We start from the raw sequence: 24065 nt of genomic DNA on the forward strand, positions 1-24065 counted from the left end.
TACAACAGTCAACATCAAACTTCTGGTTGCTATCTATTAGTGGAACATGAAGTCGATCTAGTGGTTGCTAATCAGGATTAAAATAAAATAAAATGGGAGAGCATATAAGTACTTTGTGTTTTAAACTTTTCGTTTCACACACACATGCACGTGCTTCTAATACATGTATATTTTTTAAAGAAAGTTTTGGTTAAAAAATAGAAAAACATAGTTTGTAAAAATTTACGTTTTTCAGAATATTAACAAGGAGATTAAAAGAATATGTATTAATGATGACTCTGTTGCTTCTGAGATTCTTTCCTAAATGTACCCCCAAATTGTTAACCTCAGCTGCTTACTGGCAATGATAAGCAGGTGCCGGATACTAGGTAGGCGTCTGTGGGTCACCGTCTGCCAGGCTCCATCACCAGTTAATTGTGAGAGTGAGCGAGTGACTTTAATTCCTTTGATTTTATTTGATTAGAAAGATCGTTTTCAAGTCCTAAGTCCCAGAGGGGTACTTTAGACAAACTGCAGACAATTTACGTAAATAGTTAAATTTGCCCACTGCTGTATCATTAGCACTAAAAAATGCCCAGCAACATAGTAGGTCTCAATATTTGCTGAATTAATGTATCTCTCCTCAGAGTGCCACTGCATTCTATGTGAAATTATTACTGAAGTCTCACTTTAGGCACAAAATTTGAAATAATACAAATCCTAGAAAATTAAGGTTTTGTCGAGAATCATAAAATTTCGAAGCCTCAGGGAGTTCTCTGCTGTGCCCAGCTCTGGTGACACGGCAGCGCTCCTGCGCTTTGCCAGGTTAGTTTCACATTACGGGAAATCTGCAGACTGCCTCCCCTGTGTAAAATGCACCTGCTCCATCCGTTTTCTTAAAGTAAAATCTTAAAAGATATTTCCTGGGAGCTGCTCCATACCAGACATTGTGCTGGTCCTCGCCAGGAACAAGACAGACACAGTTCCTATCTTGTTAGAGCTCGTAGTTCACCGTGGTAGATGCCAAATGCTTTCACACTGAGTTCCTCTGTGCTTGCGGGTTAGGGTCCTTGGGTAGGCCCAGCATGCAGGCTTTTCCTGCATCACTGTCCATGTAACATGCAGTCAGGTCATTGATTTGGAAGTGGTCTGTCTGATTAATGCTAATTCTGTGAGACTGTCATCTCCGTTGTTCCTGATTCCAAACTTATGTGTTTGGAGCAAAGATTGCACTCATTTTTCGTTTTTGTTTTTTTTTTCCCCAGGATCATATTGCGTTTGTAATCATTTAAAACATCTGAACCTTCTCTTCTGAACTGCATTTAAGGCAGGCTGAAAACATTCTGAATCTTTATGATTGATTTTTTTAGGGCAGATAGGATGTCACATTTGTCCCCAAACAAATTAAATCTTGTTGGCATCATTCCATCAATCTATTGAAATTATTTTGATTCTTGATTATGTTAAGCACCATCCATATTCATTGTCCCTTCTAGTTTAGGGAAGGCAGCAAATTAAAAAGTCTGCCTTCTCTCTCCCTGTTTCTGCCTAGGTTGCCGATAAGAGGTCTGAAAGTCTCATTTTTAAGGTTATTGTTGTGTCATAGCTTTGGAAGATTTTGCTTGGCAAATTTATGTGACCTTCGCCCTTTTTTATTTCTTTGGTCTTATGAGCAAGCCACTCAACCCAGCTGAACTCCATCAGAGGCATGTGCGTTGATGCCTTCAGTCAGCTGCCTGTAATCACTTATTAATGACGATCTGATCCTTCCAGGTGGGTTTAGAACTGATAAGGAAAACTTAAATCTATCAGAGGTGTTGTTTGATAATTTATAATGTGCACCTGAAGCTTCTTAAACTCTTTTTTTCTCCTTACTGCACAGGAAGCACAGAAAAGATGATTCAAGGGACCAGCTTATTTTCTTTCTTTTGGGTATCAGTTTAAATATTTACATATTTGATCTTGAAGACTAAAATAAAGTTACAAATATTCTTAAACAGTTTTGAAAATGTTGGAGAACAGTCATCTGTGGGAAATAATTAAGGAGTTCATTTTCCCTGTTTGGAAAAGGGGAAAAACTCAAAGTTTAATGTTCATATAATGGAACTTCCGTATAAAGGAATCTTTAACGTCCTTTGCTGACAGCCTGTGGACAAGCAGTGTTGTCATTCATGTTGAGCATTTCCAGTAGTTATCTGTGCACCCTGGGTCACTGACCAGGCCTTCTGGAATTTTCTTTCTCAATTACCCTCTGTTTTTAATTTCAAATGGTAGTTTCTAAGTACATGTTTCAATAAACCAGGTAATTTTTGCAATAGGTCAATGAATTTATGCTTACAAATATTAGAAACAGGGCCACCTTATGACTTTCATGTGCCGGGGGCACTGTTGCCCTTGCGGACCCCTTCCTCTATTAAAAAAACATTAAAAATTACATTAACTATTGGTATAAAGATGAATATATTCATACTACATATTCAAATATTTTCTTTGACCTAAACTTTATTTTTTCTTCTGATTTTAAAGGAAATTAAAACATTTCATGGGCCCCAAAAAGTATCGTGAGCTCTCCGCACTGTTCCCACTGTGCCTAATGGATATTGCTCTGATTAGAAGTTATTTTTTCCTCTCCAGCTTATTAACTGTACTTTTGTATTGAACGTCCATTTTTTTAATGGGAAAAACCAACTCCATTTCCATAGAGCACCTCTATTAAACTCAGTAAGCAACTGCATATTTGGTATATTTGGTAGGAGTGATCTTATTGGCCCTGACCTATATCAACAACTATTCTGAATGAGACATAAAAAGACTTTTAAATTTTTGGCAAAATAGAAATGTGTGCCCTTTACAAGAAACGTAACTGTTTGAAGCCATCTACATGGCCTGAAGCTATTAGCATTTACCCATTTTGTAATTTCAAACTGTATATAATGATCGTGAAATATCATATTTTGTCCTCCTTTAATCCCCCTTCCTTTCCTAAAGCAATGTGAAATCTTCTCTCTTTTTTACCATCCAGTGATTTTAAGGCTTAATAATAGGAGGTCAAGTGTTATTTCTCATTTGTTCATCCAAGGTTCAATATTCTAACAATGACTCTACTGTATTTATAAAAATGATACATGGTCACTATAAAGAATCCAAGGAACGCAGAAGAATAAAAATAAAAAGAAGACAAAACCTATCGCTGAGAAATAAGCCTCATTAACAGTAAGTGAACATCCTGTTGGACATCCCTAAGCGTGTTTGTAGACGGGAAGATGGATGGAGGATAGATAGGTAGGTAGGTAGGTAGATAGATAGATAGATAGAAATGCTTTCATAAAAGTGGAATCATATGATGCATGCTAATTTTTAAATTTAAAAACGGTTACATTTGATTTTATTTGAATTTAACTGGAGAAAAAGAAACTAAGTGAAAATTAAGAAATTACTGAACTTTGAAAAAAAACATTTTTTTCACAGTAAGAAATGTTGGGTTTTTTCCCTTCTGACATTAAGAAAAGAGATGATGAAGAACTTGATGTTTTTGTTTTTTCTTTTCCCCCAATCATGTTTTTTGGTAGATCTTATTGCTATTCACCCAATTCTTGTCCTGTCTGGGATTTGGGAGAATTGTACTTCCTCACGCCCTTCAAGTTAGGTGTGACCTTGTGACTTGCTTTAGATAGAAAATGTGAGCGAAGTGACCAGTGTCACTTAGTGATGGATACATTTAATTGCCAGATCTCCAGTCTCCCACCCTTTCTTTCCCTGCCTTAGTGAACATGGATGCTCAAGTGACTGTGGAGGGCCGTAACATCAGTGTGGCGTAGAATGCAGAACCAGCACATGGGAGTGCTGCCCTGAAGAGACATGTGGGCCTGCTGCAGAGGGTGTGTGAGTGAGGAATGAGCTGCTGTTCTGTTTAAGTCACTGAGATTTAGAGCTTGTTTCCTACCGTAGATAACTTAGCCTCTCCCGACTGCCGCCATCTCCATTTCAGACAGTATTATATTTCTTCCCTACCGAGATAAACGAGAGCATAGGCATCTCACTCTCTTTCCCCTCTTCTCTTCTAGATTTTGGTGAGTTACAGTGTTATTTTCACACAGTCAAGGTATATAATATTTACATTCTATTCTATAATCTAGCCTTGATTTTGATTAGTTATATTACTGTGTAGGGGATCAGAATTGCCCCCACCCCAAAATATGTCTCTTTGGCATGAGGATTATTTGGGGCTGGTTACTTTTAAAAACTGCAGACGTGGGAGAAGCTCTGAGAAGTAGAATTTATCCTTTGTAAGAGACATTTACATTTATAAGGGAAATCTCCATCTGTAAGGGTATCTCCCTCTCTGCACCAGGAAGAAGGGGGGATGACCTTATCTCTAGAAACTCTTATCAATTTGGAAGGCAAGGACTTAAATCTGCATAATAACCTGACTCTTGTTTACTGGTAATCTCCTATAACTGACTCACCCCACCCCCAACATCCTCCTTTGTCTCTAGCTGAAGATAGTATTTAAGATGAGAACCTCTGCCATTTGGGCAATTTGCTCAGTTTTCCCGGGTCTCTCACAGGTATACATGTAATAAAGTTTTGTTTGCTTTTCTCCTGTTATTCTGTCTCATGTCAATGTAATTCTCAGACCAGCCAGAAGGACTGAGAAGGTAGAGGATTTGTTTTCCTCCCCCACAACTGTTTTCATATAATCAAGATATATAACATGTTCTAGTCCATTGTTTAAAATTAGTTTTATATTTAAATGAATTCAGTGTCCAGTAGTGATCTTTTTACTGGGGCTTTCCTATTACTGATATCAGGGAGCAGGTCAAGGGTCTTAGGGGAGACTGTCTGGGGGGGATCATTCCACTCCAGAGAGGAGGGATATTTTATCATTTGCGTTGTTTAGAATTGTTGGCACATGGAGATATGAAAAGCAGACTGATTTTTAGTGGTTTTGTTACTGTTTTTAAATCCTCTATAAACTATGCATCCTTTGTTGCCTGCATCTGAAGCAAACCATTTCTACCTGCCCCCCCTTGCTATGCCCATGCTGATATCTTTATTCCATTCATTGCACTGACTAGATTGTCAAGACTTTTAAAGGAGGGCCCAGAATGGTGAATTCTTGAGTTGTTTTCGTGTTCAAGAATATCTGCTGATTGCCTTTACATTTGAAAATCATCTTGGCTAGGAATAATCTTCAGAAACTATGCTTCATTCCCGTGAGAATTTTAGAGGAACTGCTTCAGTGCCTCTTGCATTTAAAGTACTGTTGAAAATTTGATTTTCTCTTCCTTCTAGGCAACTTGTTTTTTCTGCTTGGAAAACTATTTTTTGGTACTGGAAATTCAATTATTTAGCCAGAATATGTCTCATAATTGATTATTCTATATCAATTTTTCCTGAAACAGGATATGCTCTTTCAATATAGAAATTCTGTTGCTTATTCATTTTTGGGATATTTTCTTGTATTAGATCTTTGAATACTTTGGGCTGGGTTTTCTACTTCAGGGATGCTCATTAACCTTTTAATGGATTATATTTTTCTCTCTTCCGTATCTGTCATTTTTCTCTAATTACTTTAAGTTCTGCTTTTTATCTCTGATTATCTCAAGCCTTTCCTGAATATAAATAATTTTATTCCGAGTCATGATAATTCTATTCCTTGGTATTTCTAGTTTATTTATTAGTTTCATGATGCTGCTGCTTTGATCCTCTGTTTATCATTTTAGTATGACAAGCTTCTTTTTAAATCTCATTTTGTTATTTGATTACCTCATTGTTAAGCTCTTGTTTTACCATATTCATGTTTCTATTATGCTCTTATAGGTTGCTCTATGACAAAATGCTTTTTCTTATTCGTAGGGGATTGTGGGATTTTTTGTAAGTGTTTTTTCCACATAGTGTTCCCTTTTTAAACCACTTGTTACTATAGTGTGTTACTCAGTTGCCATTTCATCCGATCTTGCTCAAGTTTGAGCAGCTGTGTTCAGTCTTTGGTGAGACACACTGGGGTGATTTCTCCTTGACACACTTCTGGCTCACAATTTGTTTCCCCTTGAGGACTGGGTAGTTGTTCTTCTGTCTACTTTTTTTAGCTTAAGGACACATGTCTGCAGAGGAGTCAGGGCAGAGGACTGAGTTCAGCTGAGTTGTCAATGGGTGGGCCATGTTGTAACACCTGTGCCCTGCAGTCTCTCCTGAGACCGTGTGAAAGGTCTTGAAATGGATGCCTTGTCAGGAGACTTTTGGACTCCACCCAAGGTTGCCGGGAGAGCCAGCCATGTGAGCAGAGGATTGGAACTTTCAGTCTCACCTCCTGATTTCTAGGCGGGGGTAGGGGTCTTGAGGTTGAATCATTTGCCAATGGCCAATGACTTGGTCAATCATGACTGTGTAATGAAGCCTTCATAAAAACCCAAAAGGACGGCACCTCACCTCTTTTTTGGAGAGTTTCCGTGTTAGGGAAGCAGAACTTGTTACTTCTACCAGGAACAGTCAGTCCTTGTTCATGTTTCTGATCTCCCCATGCCTCCATGTAGCAGTTACCATCCCCACGCAACTGAAGTCAGAGAGAAAAAATGATATGAAAACCCGCTTAATTCATCCTCTCCCGATTTGGGGATATTAGAGCAAATCTCTTAAAGATGACTTTTGTTGAATAATTGATACAGCTTCAGGGAGATAGGAACTGGCAAGTGGTTCTGCCATCTTTTTTGGTTGGCTTGTTTTTCTTACCTTTTGTTCATTTCCACAGGTATCAGAGGAGATGAAGACTCTGGAATCAGGCCTTACTCTGCCATATTTACCCAGAAACCATCTTGGAGTCTGTCTGTCTTTCTCTCTCTCTTCAAGTTAAACATGGATGTGGGAGGAACAAGTTTACTGTGGCCCAGTTTCATATAGAAAGTCGGGAACCACCTACCCTTAGCCCTGACCATATTTTACTGTTACGGAGTCACCCCCTTTTTAAATCTTCTCTTCGCTCCCAGATTATGCAATATAATTTCTTTGGTTTCTAAGTGCTAAGTAAACTAAAGGAGCACTTGGTAACACTGTGGCCATAGAGAGCAGATCTAAACGAATATGTTGTCATTGTAATGGATCATTCTTTTTAACGCGTTCATTTATTCAACAGCATCCGTTTATGTAGTGACTGTCTACTGTGGGCTCAGCACTGTTCTTGGTGCCTGGGACACATCACTGATCAAAACCCACAAAGCTCCCTTCCTGTGAGGAGCTTACGTTCCAGCAGGGGTGGGACGAGTGTGTGGGGTGGGGCAGTCAGCCACAACAAATAAAGCACAACCATCAGATATCTAACACATTAGAAGGTGATGTGTGGGTCAGGGGGATCACAGAGTGCAGTGAGAGTTGCGATTGAGACTAAGGTGGTCAGCCTGGGCTCCACTGAGAAGTCACATTTGATGGAGGGAGTCAGCGGAAGAAGATTCGAGGGGGAGGGACCAGCTGGTGCAAGGCCCTAAGGTCCCAGGCTGGCTGGTGTGTTCAAGGAGCAGGATGAGTGACAAAGTGATGGAGCTGAGTCAGGTCTGTGCAAGCACATGAGAAAAATGAGTGGCCCAGCAACTTGTAACATGAACTTTTAAAGTTTTTAATACTTTTTGGAAAAAACTTACTATACCAATATTCAGTTAACTGTTTTTTGCTATGGACAGATAAGTTTCCAGGAGTGATCTTTAAAAAGCAGAAACAAGAGGGGCCAGCCCCGTGGCCAAGTGGTTAAGTTCACGCACCCCGCTTTGGGGGCCCAGGGTTTCACTGGTTCGAATCCTGGGCGCAGACATAGCACTGCTTGTTGGACCATGCTGAGGTGGTGTCCCACATGCCGCAACTAGAAGGACCCACAACTAAAAATACACAACTATGTACCAGGGGGCTTTGGAGAGAAAAAGGAAAAGTAAAATATTAAAAAAAAAAAACAGAAACAAGCAAAAAAAAAAAGTTATTAAAACCACCAAAGTCCTGGTTATGTCTTAGAAGACATGTAGGGAAAAGTGATGCAACAGTAAATGAATAATTGTTGGTTAATGAGAAGTCAAAAAACATGCAATCTGTAAAAAATCAAATTGCTTTTAAAAAAGATAGTATAACATTGTATCTAGATAAGGCCTTGGGAGTAATCTGGTTTAAACTTTTACAAATGAGAAAACAATCTGAGAGAAGCTGCATGACTTATCAAGTTTTATGGCTAGTTGGGGACAGATTCAAATTTAGGTAGTACCCAGGCCTGCTAATTCTTAGCCCGGAGCTGTGTCCACCCTACCTCCCACCTTTTAATTCAGTGAGAACCCAATTATTGCTAACAATTTGTTCTTGACCTTCCATGGACTTGATAGTCAAATCAAGTTTTCCATTACAATAAGTATGATTTACTTGTATTTTGCAACCCGGCCTTGTTATTTGAAGTAGGCTGTCACTTCATCATCCTGGAAATTGGTTTTAGAAAGACCAAACAGTTTACCTCTCTGTGAGGACCAGATTGTTCTCTGTGATTATCTGTCAGAACAAGGGGTTCTAATTAGTTTTCTTTTCAAGGTGCTTTTCTTTCATTTCCAGGCAGCCAGTCGCTGGGCCAAAGGGATTTCTCTGCAGAGCCATTGCAGTCAGGGACCAAGGTTAACATGTGGGCCCGGGGAGGTGACTGTCAGGTCATCTCCCCCTCCCCCACCCCCGCCCCATTCCCTGCCTCCTATCCTAGCTATTCTGTCTGATGGATGTTCTTTTATTTGTATGTGTTTTTGTAAATGGGGTTGTTTTGAACATGTTTTAAATTTGCATTATTATAGATTTCTTGCTTTTTCGTACATTTTTGCTTTAGTCCATCCTTACTGCCCAGTATTCCCTATGTGCTCCCTCATATTTATTTATCTGTTCCCCTGGTAATGAACTCTTAGACTGCTTCCAACTCCTTCCTTCCCAAAGTGTTACTTGATATAAACAACCTCATACATAACCCCTTATGGATCTGTATGAGGATTTTTCTGGGATATATAAACTCCAAAACAGCATTGCTAGGTTATAAGGTATCTGTATATTTGCTAGCATAAATAATGCAACTTTACACAAACAACCTTATGCGTGTCACTTATGGGTCTTTTTCAGGGTTTTTCTTGGGTACATAGACCTAGAAACAAGATTGTATACTCTATTCAGTTTTACCCACACTGCCTGCTTGTTCATCTTGGAATGGCTGCCCTGTCTTCATCCCCTCCAGCAATGAATACAGTTCCCTACATTGCCACATCCCCGCCCAAACTTGCTATTGTCTAAATTTCTATGCACATGAAGTGATTCATCATTGCTGAGTCCATTGTTATTCCTTAAATTTCTGTGTTTGAGCATCTCTTCATATACTTGCTTTTGCGTTTCCTCTAATTTGAATTGCCTGGTCATATCTTTGCCCTTTCTCCTGTGGAGGTCTTACCGCTCTCCTACTGGTTTCAGGAGTACCTTCTACACTGTAGGTGGCATTCCTTCTTTGGGTTTAGACATTAACAAGTATTTTTTCCCATTCTGCTTTGTTAGCTTAGATCATGGTCTCCTTTATTGAGCAGAAATCTTTAATTTTGACATAAAAAAGTCATCTTCTTGGAATTCGTTCAAAAAGTCACTTCCCACCACAGGTCATAAAGATAGTCCTACATTATTTTCCATTAACTTTATAATTTTGCCTTTTATGTTTGGGCCTTTATCCACATGGAATCCGTCGCTATTTATGGTGTGATGTTAAAGTCCAGTTTTATTTTTCTCTATATAATTAGCTGGTTTTCCCCAGTTTGGAGAAAGCCTCTCTTTTCCCCATTATGAAATTTTAATTGTCATTATGACAATTGTCATCTTTCTGTTATCATAATGTCATCCCACTGAGCACATGAATGTCTCTCCATTTGTTCCAATCTTGTTTTATGTCTTTTAATAAAGGCTTAAAATTTTCCCCACAGAGGTCTGATGTGATCTTTGCTAATTTAATTTCTCGATCCTTTATAGTTTTCATTGCTTATTTTACTTTTTATTATATTTGATTATTGCTGGGATGGAGAAATGCAGTTTTGTTGATTTTGGTTTTAAGTTGATCTTGTATCTGGCAATGTTGCTCAACTCTCTGATTTGTTCTATTGGATTGTCTATTGTTTCTGGCCTTTTTCTACATATTAGATCATATAGTCTGAAAATAATGGTAGTTTTGTCTCTTCCCTTCCAGTGCTTATATCTAATTTCTTTTTCATTCCTTGTAGCATTGGTCAGACCCTCCACTACTGTATTCAACAGTAACGGAAATAGTGGGCATCCTGGTCTTGTTCCCTTTCTTGAAGGGAATACATTGTAACATTCTCCATTAAATCAGTTGCTTATTGAAGGCTTTTACAATCTGTACCAGGTTAAAATAGTTCACCATATTTCTAATTTTTAAAGAAATCCTTTAAAAAAGCATAAATAGGTGTCAAATTTTATCAAAGGCTTTTTTTGCATCTATTAAGATAATAATGACTTTTCTCTGTAAACTATGTTGAGTTAATTGATAGATTTTATGAGGTTGAAATTATTGTAATCCTGGGATAAATTCTACTTGATCACGATTTATTATTTTAAGTAGATGTTTTTATTCAATTAGTTAATGTTTAGGATTTTTGCTTCAAAAATCATAACTGAAATGAGCCTATGATTTTTCTTTTCTTGTGTTCTCCTTGTCCTGTTTGGAATAAAAAGTAGAGTAGCCTAATAAAATGGGCCACGTAGCTTTTGTTCTTTTTCTGTTTCCTGAAACAGCTTACAGAAGATGGTAAATTAAATGTTCCGTGAACATTTGATCGAGCTCATGCGTAAGACCATCTGGGCCTGGGGCTCTTTACCAGGGGAGGACTTTGATTGCTATTTCAACAATTTAATACTTTGGTCTGTTCAAGTTTTCTATTTTTTCCTGTGCCAGTTTGGCATTAAATATATTCCCAGTAATGTATCACTTCATCTACACTTTTTAAATGTATTAGTATACTTGTGAGTGTTTATGGATTATTGCTCAGCAAATTTTCACCCCTCCTACCCCGTGAGAAGATGTCATCCTCTGTCTTATTGGTCTTGGACGTGGCCACATGTCTTGCTTTGGTCAATGGAACATTGGTGGACTTGACCCGAGCCGTGGCCGTCAATGTCCTCGAGCAGGGGTTAACCTTTTACTCCTAAAAAGTAGCTGCACCAGAAGGGGATGGTCTCTTAACTCAACCTTTTTTCTGGTCCAGCAAACCTAAAGCATATGATACTTCGGTGACAGTGACTGGCCCACTGCAGCAGTGAGTTGGGGAGGCTGGCACATTACCAGACTCTCCAAAGGAATGTGTATAGTTTTTCAAAATGCTGTCTCATACCCGACTGAGTCACTGTTACAGAGAACTCAAATGTGCTTAAATCTCCACTTATATCACAAAATAACTGAAGTTTAAAAAGGAGTGTTACAGTTAAACACCTTTCTGTTATTCTCCATCCCCGAGCACAGCTTTACCTGGCTTTCTAGTAGCTGTTTACATGTCTGCTGTGCCTCTCCTCTACACCGTGGCCTTCAGTCTCTGAACTGTGCTTTTGAACCCTTTGTAGTTCCTCTTCTGGGGTCACCATTAAGGCGGCCACATATATAGGATGTAGGATGAAAAGGGGAGGATGACCAGACTGGACATTGGCCTGTGGACTCTTCTTCACTCGGAGAACCCACACCAGCCAAGATAGGCCGGGGAGTGCTGCCTGCACAGAAATTTGTTGGAAGGGTTGACTTGTTTTTCAAGAACAAATAAACAAAGTCAGAAACACATAGTTAGTGGAGATGGTGAGCCGGACGCGTAACTTGGAGGAACTTTTTGTTTAGGAATATGATCAGTTACTGAAAACACGTACATTAAGTTTCATTTTGTGCTCAGCAAGGAGCTAAAGGACAGAGAAGGAGGACAGAAGTAGAAGGTGTGGTCTCTACCCACAGTGAGCTTGGGAGACAGCAATGTCATATAAGAAACATAGTGAAGTTGTGTGTGAATCTTTTAGACCTGACTCTAAATGCAATAGGAATTGGAAAAGAAACAGGTTTGAGGCCAGAGCAGAGAGGGAAACACTGCTGCTTTCATTCCTGTAATGACTACAAAGATGGGGTGGAGGGGCGGGAGGGTCAGTAGGGAGATGGGGATATGGGGAGTAGGGGACATTCATCCCTTTAAATGGATCCTTGGCTTCATCGTGGTAGATGGATTTGTCAGAGAGTGTTGTTCCTTTGGAATACAGGCTTGTTTTAGCTTCACTGAGAATGAGATTAAAGGATTGCCTGAAAGATTTCGGATCTGTATATGGGGGAACATTTTGTCAGTGTAAAAGGAGTTAAATCCCTGTTCAGGGTTTTTAAAACTAGGATGGATATTCATATGTCACTGTATCTCAACCAGGGGTGATACGGCCTCACCTCAGGGTATGTGGCCATGTGTGCTCAGGCTGGGGGAGGGGGTGTTATTAGCACTAAGTGGGTGTGTGGTGGTGTGATTTATTATAAGAAATATAAACATTTGGTCATTCCAATGATATATTTGGTTTTCATCCACAGTTCCTGGCTCACAACTCCCCAAGCCCTTGGAATTTCCTGAGCAGTAAGACCAAAGGGAACATCTTTTGTTATAACATTTGGTGTCTTGTCCTCAGTTGCTAAAAATACTTCAGGGCCCTAAGGTGAAATGGATGTCTTGTTAGGTGACTTTTGGACTCCACTCAAGGTTGCCAGGAGAGCCAGCCCTGTGAGGAGCCGATTGGAATTTTCAGTCCCACCCCCTATTTCCGGGGAGGGGCAAGGGTCTTGAGGTTGAATCAGTTGCTGATGGCCCATGACTTGGTCAATCATGACCGTGTAATGAAGCCTTCATAAAAACCCAAAAGGACGGCTCCTCCCCTCTTTTTGGCAGAGTTTCCACTTTGGGGAAGCAGAAAGCTTCCACGTGCCACCGTGCCAGGCCCCAAGCTCCACAAGGACAAAAGCTCCTTTGTTTGGGACCTTACCCTCTGTATCTCTTCATCTGGCTGTTGATTCAGATCCTTTACTATCCTTTGTAATAAATCAGTAATCTAGAGAGTAAATGAGTTTTCTTGAGTTCTGGGAGCCATTCTAACAAATTAATTGAACCTGAGAAAGGGGGGCAAGGGAACCTCTGATTTATATCCAGTCTGTCAGAAGCACAGGTGATAACCTGGACTTGTGGCTGGCATCTGGAGTGGAGGGCGGTCTTGAGAGACTGAGCCCTTTACCGGTGGAATCTGCTTCTGTCTCCGGGTAGATAGTGTCAGAATAGAGCTGACTTCTCAGACACCCTGCTGGTATCGGAGAATGGCTTGTTGGTGTGGCGAAGCCTCCATCATTTGGAAGATTGGAATTGGGTCCAGGAACCCTTTGCAGATGCTAAAAATCCTGCGATGCACTGGGGACTGCCCTGCACAATGGATTGTCCTGCCTGAAATGCCAACAGTGCACTTGTTGAGAAATACTGGCCTTCCCAAACTTCAGTCCTTTGGGTTCTCCTTGTACAGTTTTTGCCATATCTTCATATTACCTGTCCCACTAATTTAATGCTTTTATTGAAATTTACTTTTTATTTTAAAACTTACTTTTCTTTTTTGTCATTTTATATCTGTTTTTTAATTTACTTATCTTAATCCTTGCAATCATGGGTTTGAAATGCTATTTATGCTTTTCTAATCGTGTTAAAATAGATACATGACTGTTCTAATACAGAATGTTCACCCAGGTCCCACCTGACATCATCTTGCACGCCACTAGTGGTATGCACATCAGTCTTTGAGAAGCAGTGGCCAGATGGTCACAGTGGGTTAATTTATAGCTTGACCTGATTTTATGCAGTATGCCCTTGGGAGCTGACACTAAAGCCTGAGGACTCTCATTTTTAAGTAACTTCATATTCAGCAGAATTCACAAGCTGAAAGGGCCTCGTGAGGATTCTTTTCCAGTTAGAAGTCAGACGGCACAAACAGCTGTTATTGTCTCTTTACGTGTGTACAGATCACCCTGAAAGAGGTAGGTTTGCTCTTGGCTGGGTAGTACTTACATGCCAGTTATCTTTGCTCCAGTCTGTGTCCTAAGACTGGTGGCCATCACCCAGTTATGTGGCAGTCTTCACAAGGGAAATGTGACCCTGTAATGTGGTAGAATGAGAGCAAATACTGTCCTCACTTCCAAACAATTGGCTCAAAGCATGTATTGCATTAATAGTTGGCCAGGAGTTAGAATGATGACAGAGTGTAGCAGGATCACAGATGCGTGCTCCCCACCACCCGATGAACTGAACCAAAAAGCAGTTACAAACAAGACATTCGCCAGCAGCAACCAAACAAACAAAAAAACTGATCACAACTTTATGCCATGCACTTTGAAAAGTGGCAGACAAGGTAGAGACACCCGACTCTGACCCCTCAGAAGCAATACTGGGACAGGAAGGGGAGGGGACAGAATCCTGAGGCTTCCTCCTAATGTAGGTCAGTATGGAGAGAAGCTGGTTGAGGAGGTGAGTAGACAGGCTTGGTCAATGTCAGGAAGCACGCTTAGCAGAGGCAGGAAGGCAGCCCGGAGCTGTGCTGAGTTACGGAGAAAGGAACCAGAGGAGTGAGTGCGCCCTGGCTTGGCAGAGCGGGATCTGGTATGACATTTAATTAGCTTCCAAAAGAGAGGGCAGCACATAGGACCCCAGCAGGGGCAGGCCAAGTGAGTCCTACTGCTCCTCCACGGCAGAATACTGCGGGGAAAGCAGCAGCCAGCCTCCAATTGGGGCTGAGAGGGAGAAAGACCACTGGTCCCCTCCAAAGTGAGCCGAATGTCAAGGCTACATCAACTTACTTAGAGAGTGAAGAGAAGTTCTGGATGGAGATACTCGTGTTAAGTATGAGCAAGACGAAGACAAGCGTCATCACAGCTGGGCACAACCGCTACGGCAGAGGAATGAAAGAAAGGAACATGCTTGCAAAAAGTAAACGTACAGCCCATGTGGTCTGAGAGAAAACCCAATCCACGAAAACTCGACCTCACAAGTTTTTCATGCTGTAGAAGAGGTCAGCAGCAATTCAGTAGAAACAAAAACTCAATGTAGTTATGATAAAACACCGAGATTCTTTTTAATTTTTTTTTCCCAAAAGTGTACTGTTCAGTAGTGTTAAGTACTTTCACATTGTTGTGCAACCGACCTCCAGAGCACTTTTCATCTTGTGAAACTGAAACTTTGTACCCGTTAAAGAACCACTCCCCCTGCCCCCCTCCCACAGCCCCTGGCAGCCATCATTCTTCTTTCCGTCTCAATGAATTTGACTACTCGAGGTACCTCATGAGTGGAATCATAGAGTATTTGTCCTTTTGTGACTGGCTTATTTCCCTTAGCGTAGTGTCCCCAAGGTTCATCCATGTTGTAGCATGGGGCAGAATTTTTTTCCTTTTTAAGGCTGAGTAGTATTCTAGTGTATCATATACCACATTTTGTTTATTCATTCATCCCTTGCTAGACACTTGGGTTGCTTCCACTTTTTGACGATTGTGAACAATGCAGCTAAGAACATGGATGTACAGATATCTCTTTGAGTCATTGGTTTTAATTCTTTTGGATATATAACTCAGAAGTAGAACTGCTGGATCATATGGTAGTTCTATTTTTAATTTTTTGAGGAACCGCCATCCTGTTTTCCATAGTAGCTGTACCATTTTACATTCCCGCCAACAGTGCACAGGGCTTCCAGTTTCTCCACATCCTCACCAATACTCGTTATTTTCTATTTTTTTGATGGTAGTCATCCTAATGGATGTGAGGTAGAATGGGATTTTTAAAAGATAGATTAAAGAGCCAAGAAAAGAGATTGAGAACAAAAACACGATACAAGATTTGAACCAGAAAAAAACCAAAACAGGGGCCGGCCCAGTGGTGCAGCGGTTAAGTTCGCACGTTCCACTTTGGCGGCCTGGGGTTCGCAGGTTCGGATCCCAGGTGCGGACATGGCACTGCTTGGCAAGCCATCCTGTGGCAGGCATCCCACATATAAAGTAGAGGAAGATGGGCATGGATGTTAGCTCAGGGCCAGTCTTCCTCAGCAAAAAGAGGAGGATTGGCAACAGATGTTAGCTTAGGGCTAATCTTCCTCAAAAAAACAAACATACAAACAAACAAAATAGAGGAAGATTGGCACAGACTTTAACCCAGAGACAGTCTTCCACACACGTGCGCGCGCGCGTGCACACACACACACACAAGTAACAACAAAACAACACCGGTGAACCTTCAAACAGTTACAATGTAGTTTTAAGACTAAACAACTGGGTGGAGCAGGGATTATTGTTACAGACGCATATAAAGGTTATGCCCCCTCCAAAATGCAAATGATATAAGCAACGAAAATCAAGGAGTGTGAAGAAAGAGAGGAGAAATATAAAGTGCTAATTAGAGCATTAATGTGAAAACATGTCATTTACCTCTTAAATTTTCATAAACTTTTCCTCAGTGTTAAATCCTTCGTGTTGGAATGTGTTTGGGTTTTTTTTTAAGTATTTAAGTGCATGTCAGAAAGCCATTTAGTTTCACTTCTGCTTCTTTTTCTTCTGTTATATTCAAGCAAATTTAAATAATTCTTATTAGAAAAAAGCTATTATATTATCCTTCTACCAGGATATGTGCATAAAGAGATGCCCAGAACAAAAGTCACCAACTGTAAATGCAGTGGTGGGATATTGGATGATTTTTTTCTTCTTTGTACTTTTTTGCATCTTTTGAATTTTTTTAATGAGTCCATATTTTTATAAAAGCCATAAAATCATTATTGTTAATATAAAATATTGGTCAGAAGTATTATCATTATTTTAATTGCTTCTTAGTCATTTTTAAAAAATTGCAGTCTTGACAAACACCAGAAAGAGTCCTTGACAATATTTTTCCTACTCACGCCTAAAGTATTGGCCACTGCCTGCAGGCCAAAGGCACGTGCAGTGGAAAATATCAGCTCTTCTAATAAGATGCCTTTCGCCTTCTTATTAAATTCATAAATCAAAACAGTGGGCTGGTGAGTGTGAAGTGGGATTGACCCAAATTCCTGTGATGCTAGTGACAGAAAGTGTAGTACAATCTGCTATCAAACAGACGTCTGAACCAGGAGTGTGAAACCTCATTCTAGTCCTGGCCTAACCAATAACCAGCACCATAATTTTGGATGTTGGGAGTCCTTCTCAATATCTACACTTTGCTATGGTGAACTATTTTCACTTCCTTGAACGTGCCATGTTCTCCTGCCTCAGGACCTTTACACATGCAGTTCCTTCTACACAGGGCATACTTTCTTTGCTTTGCCTTCACTGGGCTCCTTCTTCCCATGGTCAGGGCTTACTCTTTGCTCTGGAAGGCCTTCTGTGTGATCAGTGGCACTTCTCATTGGATATGCTTGGCACATCTATAGTCACTCACTCAATGTCAGACTTCCTCAGCAGACTGGCCCTGGGGAGACTGGAATCTGGTTTAGGAAGTGCAAGGTCAGGTTCTCTCATCACCCCTCCACAGCACATGCTTTCTCTTCCTCCTCTGGGCTCTGCCAGGAGCCATAACTCTCCTCCTGTGGCCTGTGCTGAACAATGAACTCAGGCTTTCCTCTCTTCCTGCTACCTCATGGCCTCTGAGTTTTATTTTCTCTCAGCGGGCCTCTTGGCTCCTGCTTCTGTGAGAAACTGCAACTTTTCTTGGGAAGGTTCAAGTTTATCAGGAGGGAGTAGCTGTTCTGTTTGGCCCGTTACCCTCTAGCCCTAGGCATTCCTGCAGGAGAGGGCATCACCCTGCGCCCACAGGCCAGTGCCGAGGGAAATGGGGCCCACACAGGCATCCTTCAGCTCCCCCAGAACCCCGCTGGGCCTCTCTGGTAGAAGAGAGGAAGGGAAAAAAGCATGTCGCAAAGCAGTATGCACAATCTAATCCTAAATGTTTTATATGTCAACGACTGAGAGGAAATGGATCAGATTACTAGCAATGGGTTTATCTAATGGGATTTCTAGTTATTTTTATGTTCTTCTGTAATGAACATTTTCATAGATGCTAAATGGTATTTTTAAGTCCCTATATATGACTTTGTACTGAGCAGCCCCGAAGAAGTCTAAGAAAAGCTGGCCCCTGCCATTTGGAAGTGCTGGATCATTCTCCCCATGTTTTTCATTTCTGTCCCCATCTGATGTGCTCGCTGGCTCTTTTCACATCCGTGTCCTTCTCCTCCCCAGATGACCAGATGACTGGAATCCCCCCGCACGTCCTCAACAGCTCCCCGTCGGACCGGCAGATTAACCAGCTGGCCCAGAGGCTGGGCCCTGAGTGGGAGCCCGTGGTGCTGTCTCTGGGTCTGTCACAGACGGACATCTACCGCTGTAAGGCCAACCACCCCCACAACGTGCAGTCGCAGATGGTGGAGGCCTTCGTCCGCTGGAGGCAGCGGTACGGGAAGCAGGCCACCTTCCGGAGCTTGCACAGGGCCCTCCAAGCCGTGGAGGTGGACCCTTCCGTGCTCCGGTACATGTTGGAATGATGGTGCCTCCGTGGATCCACTGGGGTGTGGCTCCCCGAGTCCGGTGTGCCGAATTCTGCCTTTCACCGGGGCAGGTAGTTTCGGGGGAGGGGAGTTTGCGCTTTTCTTTTTAATGATTCTTAAATGAAAGGAGAAAATAGGATTTCCACTTGACATTACTTGAAAGATCACATTTCTCAGTAGATCTCCTACATTGGCTTGACAACTCGTTGTTTTTAATTGCTCGAAGATTGCATTATTTTAATTGTGCCGATTTTAATTGTGTGGTTGCCTTTTAATAGACTGATAAATCATAGTGGCTCAAAAAAAAAGTTCCGCGTTATCACATTACATGCAGGTCTCCTATATATAAAACATCCACTTTTAGGTTTCCTGGGAATTGAACTGTAGACTTTGCTATTAATAATGATGATGATAATAAAAGGTGAATTACTATATATAATGTGGCCCTTTCATGAGAAAGTATTGTTTGTTTGTTTTTTCTCATTTTTGTATGGCACAGATTAAGGGTGTAAAATTACAGTAGTCATTTCTTGGGAACAGAATTGATAGTCACAGCGAAATGGTTACTTTCTCCAGTTAAAAGAATAGCACAGGCAGGGTGTCTGCATTAAATTTAAGATACTAAAGCTTCCTACAAAGGCCAGTTCAAGTACCAGCATGCATACCTGAGCCCTTCATCTTTAAAAGATTGCTTAAGAAAATCCTGTGTTTGTATAAAGGATTTACTCGGGGACAAAAGGGGGTGTGGTCTCTCTGTTGGAACCTCGATGACTGAGGTATGTGCTCCTAAGAAGTATGATTTAGTCTCCTGTCTTTGTGTTAAGAGCACATGGTATTTGTCAAATGCTTTACTGTTTTCAAGGCTTTCCATATAAGTGATCTCATCTGGACCTCACAAAAGTCCTATAAAGTAGTTGGGCCAGAGAGGTGAGCCTCCTTCTGTGGAGAGGTTAAGTAATTTGCTTGGGGCGAATGAGCCAGAATGTGTGTCTTGGGCGCACTGCTCCTGTGTGTGCTTTCCAATGCTCCATGCTGCTTCCCTTCCTCTCTCTTCCGTGCTGGTGCCAGAAGCTCGAGTCCTGCTCTTCTCCTGCGGGCAGCATCCCCTCGGACGAGTTACTTCACTTCTCTAAGCCTCAGTTTCCTCATTTGTAGAATGAGGAAATGATTGTCCCCACCGCCAAGATTTTTGATGACTAAGGGAGGAACGTCTGCCAAGGGCCTCCTGGTGCCTAGCCCGTGCTCAGCTCTTGGGAAATGGCAGCTGTAAATTTGCTGCGGCTGCTGAACGTGGATGCAGTTCACAGACACAGCTGAGGAGTGGCTGAAGCTGAGGCGCTGTAGGAGGAGGTGCTGTTACCAGGTTACCTGCTACACTTAAACGTGATGCGATTTATTAGCTCTGCAATGGGTCCAATCAAGAGGGGCAGGTGAACATTCCCAATCTATGATCTGTCTGTCTGAATAATTGGAGAGTCTATTTCCTAATCCTAACCTAACTCAGGATTTCTCAAAGGGAAAGAGTTATGCTTTTTACCTCTCTCCATTCCGAGGAGAAGTATATAGAGTGGTAGCGTTGAACATGAAGTGGGTGCTCAAAAAGATGACAGTGGTGTGTTGACAACATCCTTTCAGATGTCTGGTAACCATATTCCCTTTACTGAAAAAGATCAGTTATTTCATGGTTCAGCAAACCGTTCAGAAGGATGGTCTACTGGCCTCATCTGTTTCAATTTTCCATTTTGCAGCCCAGCCATTAATTCCTTATCCTGTAAAGTTCTCATATTCTTGGCCCTGTCACTGTGCCCAGTGACAGACTGTACTTCTACAGCATCTTCAATAAACTGCCTGTCATTTTGAACCTTGGACTTGTCACATTGCTATTCATCCCCCTGGGTTTGCTAACAGACAGTTGCTTTGGCTTTTGTTCTCGTTTATGGATGAGTGAGTGTAGCTGGGCTCTGCTGCGTCTGACTAGGTGGCATTAGAAGTGGGTCTGATGATTAGCTGGGTCATCTTCCCGCCATTTGGAAAGAATCGGTCATGCACGAAGAGACTTCTGTGCTCTGTCAGCAGTGAAGGACAATTCGTGACAAACTGGCCCATGATGGGCTGCGGGGGCCGTTAGAGAGCTCTGACTTGCCACCCTTAATGAGCAGGGTGTCTCCACCATCAAATGGCAGCCGCACCTGCTTGGACCCGCTCACATCCTTACAGAAGATTTGCAGAACGGAAGAACAGGGCATCCAAATCACTGCCTCATTTCTACCTCTGGCTCTGAAGAGTGATGCTACCTGGCGTCTGCCTCCCTCCCGAGAGAATCTGCCGGGTGATGTGCCTTCAAGGAGTCTGTGTGTTTTTGCATGGGAGAAGATTCCAGAGATTGCCTACCTCCAATAAAATTCTGAATCAGTGCAACGAGATGGCATTTGCAAGCAGTGACGAAAAACAAAAAGGATAAACAGTCTTGCTCCACTTTGGTTTGGGGGGTGTGTGTGTGTATGTGTGTGCATTCATGCACATGCATAGATAAGAACCCTAACTTTTTAAAAACTATAACTTTTATTTTATCAGTACAACAATAGTACATGTTTGTTATAGCAGTTTGAAAAAAATCCTAATAAGAAGAAAAAAATAAGAAGTCCCCCTATTGCAATTTTTTAAAGATAATCACTGGTGCACCCCAGTTTTGGTCTCTGTCGTCCAGTTACTTTCCTCTGGCTGCATATTCTCTTCATAACAAAAGTGGGATTGTATCATGCATGCTGTTTTACAATTGGCTTCTTTTATTTAACATGTAACTATCTTTCTATGTCATTAAATATTTTTCTATACTAGTGATTTTCAATGTCTTTTGTGTTTGGAGCACAATTTCAAGTCCTTTAATTTTTGGCAGCACATTTGAAGAAATTAAAAGACACTAACTGCTAAGTGTAACAATGTCTTTAGTTGTCAAAACATCCACGGTTATCCCACTGTTTGCTCATTCCCCCTTAGAGCCATGTCGTTACTTGAGTTGAGCTGTTTACCGCCCCCACTGTGCGCTCTTAGATCCTCAAAAAGCAAAGTTGAGCACATTCCCTTAAACGTGCTGGGCTTTATTCTGAGCTTTTTGTGTCTTCCTTTCAGCAAGATGCCCTCTCCACTGACTGTGTGATCCACTCAGCTCAGTGTTCCATTTCTAAAGGCTGTGTGTGCTGGGGGGGGGGGCGGGGGGGGGCAGTAATTGTACTTGTTGATCTAAACTTGGTAGCATCACACCGCATTTGACGGATCTGTGTGTGGCTGCTGACCTATGCCGTCGTTTTCAGTGGTGGCGCACCTTTCTGTATATGCATGTGCTATTACTTGTTAGCGCTTGCCTGGTACACTGAGTGGATCTTTGTGTGGTTTTGGCTTTTTCACTATTATAAACAGTGATGCAAGAAAGGTCCTTTTTGTTAAATCTTTATATTCACCAGAGGTCGTAATGAACTGGATCCCTCTTTTGTTCAGCTCCAAACATATTTAAATTTTGTTGTCAATTAACTTTTATTATACAGCAAACCACCTCAAAATGTATTGGCTTAAAACTTAGCTCACAATTCCAGAAGCCAACTAGATTGTTCTTTTGGTCCAAGCCGACTCAGCTGATCTCAGCTGGGCTCTTGTGCATCTGTGGTCAGCTGGTGGGCTGGCTGAGGCTGCATGATCTAGGATGGCCTCTCTCACACATCTGGCAAGTGGCATGCTGTTGCCTGGGGCAACAGAGGTGTCTAGGTCACACGCCTCTACCCGTCAGGTTTGCCCAGCTCTCTTCAGTTAGCAGTGGTAGCAGGGACCCAAGAGCAGCAAGAGGGCAAGTCTCAGTATGCAAACACTTTTCTGGCCTTGGTTTGTATCCCTTTTGCTAATATCCTGTTGGCCAAAGCGACTCCCAAGGCTAGCCCAGAGGCACTGTGCGGGAAGCTCTACCCAAGGGCATGGAAAAAGGGAGGGGAATGATTTGGGTTCATTTCTTGCAATCTACCATAGCTAATATTTTAAATTTGAGATTTCTGAGCCGCATTGAAAAATGAAGTTTAGCTGCTCTGGATCTCGGTTGTCGCATTGTAGTAGTGGGCAGGCCCATTCCAGCCTGCCACCATCCCCACCACGGACAGGCGCACCTTACCAGGCGTACCCCTCACCCGGCTCCTCTGCCTGCTGCATTACCTGCTCAGCCCCCACACAGATTTACGTTTGTGGCCTCCAGGCACATAGCCATGAAGATTCTTAGGATAAACTCCTGGAAGCGGAATTGCCTGGTTTAAAGTTGCACTCGTTTTTCAAAACTTTGACTTCCTAAGACTTTTTAAAAATTATTTTAAAAACTACTTTCACTCGAGCAAAATATAGGGGATTGGTTTCAAATGCCAGTTAGGCCCCATGACTCAATGGCCCACCATGAAAGTTGTTGCTGGGGCACGTACACACAAAAGCACCTGAGGCAGCGGGATGAGTCCATCTTCATCCTTTCTCTGGGGTACCACCACTACCCAGGAGTACTAGTTTTGGACAGAGACTCCCCTCACTCAATTATTGAGCAGACACTTATTGAGGAGCTACTGTAAACCAGGGGAAAAGATGACCAATAAATCCACAATTGCTGTCCTCCAGGAATTCACTGTTGGGCCAAAAAGTCAGAACTCTAACCACAATGTGATGCCCGAGGTCCATGCCTAAACACTGAATCTATGAGAACACAGAAGAGAAATGACTCACTCCCCCTTCTTCAGAGGTGGGAGACATGGGGATGCTCAGCTGAGGCCCCCTCACTTGGATGAGTTCCTCCACCTTTCCGTGCCAGTTTCCTCATATGTAAAATGTGTACAATAACAGTACCCACCTTAGCTTACAGTGAGGATCCCACGAGATAAAAGATATAACCTGCGTAGAACAGTGCCTGGCACAGAAAAAATGTTTTGCTAAATCATTGAGCTGAATTATTCTAGCTATGAGGATTTTTCTGACATTCTTCACCCCAGCAGGGCCCTGAGAAGTGTAAGCATCAGAATCACCTCCTCCTGTTGTGATGTGTGGTTTGGAAATAGAAAGTGCATGGTATGAAACTGGTAGGCACACTTAAGAGCATGTTCAGAATTGGGATGAGATTCTGATCTAACACTTGGCCATCATTAAATTAATCCCTGCAGTCATCGAACAAATTCTTGCTGATTGCACAACAATCAGCGAGCAACCAATTTGTGCAAGCTACCAGAGATACAAGAGAGACAGGACGTAGTCCCTGCCCTGTAGGACCTCAGCCTCTTGGGGAGATAGACATAACAGCCACTATTACGATACTCTTTGACCAACACGGAAGAGGGAGCAGTTAAGTTGGCCACAGAGGAGGTGACACCTCAGCTGAGGTTTTGTAAGTTCTACCCAAGTTAGTCCATTGGTCTTTTTGGGGGACATTAATGCATATGGACACCAGAATTCCACTTAATTTATTTTACATCCCATTTGCCAAATGGCGCTTC

The 24065-nt window shown here is 41.9% G+C and overlaps 1 protein-coding gene across 2 annotated transcripts in view; it reads left to right on the plus strand.

Moving 5' to 3' along the window:
• Positions 1–20422, plus strand: part of CRADD (CASP2 and RIPK1 domain containing adaptor with death domain) — a 185741-nt gene extending 165319 nt beyond the window's left edge. For both annotated transcript variants that reach the window (XM_005606505.4, XM_023631423.2), the window contains exon 3: positions 18257–20422. In XM_005606505.4, the coding sequence (XP_005606562.1) occupies positions 18257–18558 (302 nt within the window). In that variant the 3' untranslated portion in view covers positions 18559–20422. The remainder of the gene's footprint in view (positions 1–18256) is intronic.
• Positions 20423–24065: the final 3643 nt, after the last annotated feature.

Source organism: Equus caballus, chromosome 28, assembly GCF_041296265.1.
Source record: "Equus caballus isolate H_3958 breed thoroughbred chromosome 28, TB-T2T, whole genome shotgun sequence".
NCBI classification, from domain to species: domain Eukaryota; kingdom Metazoa; phylum Chordata; class Mammalia; order Perissodactyla; family Equidae; genus Equus; species Equus caballus.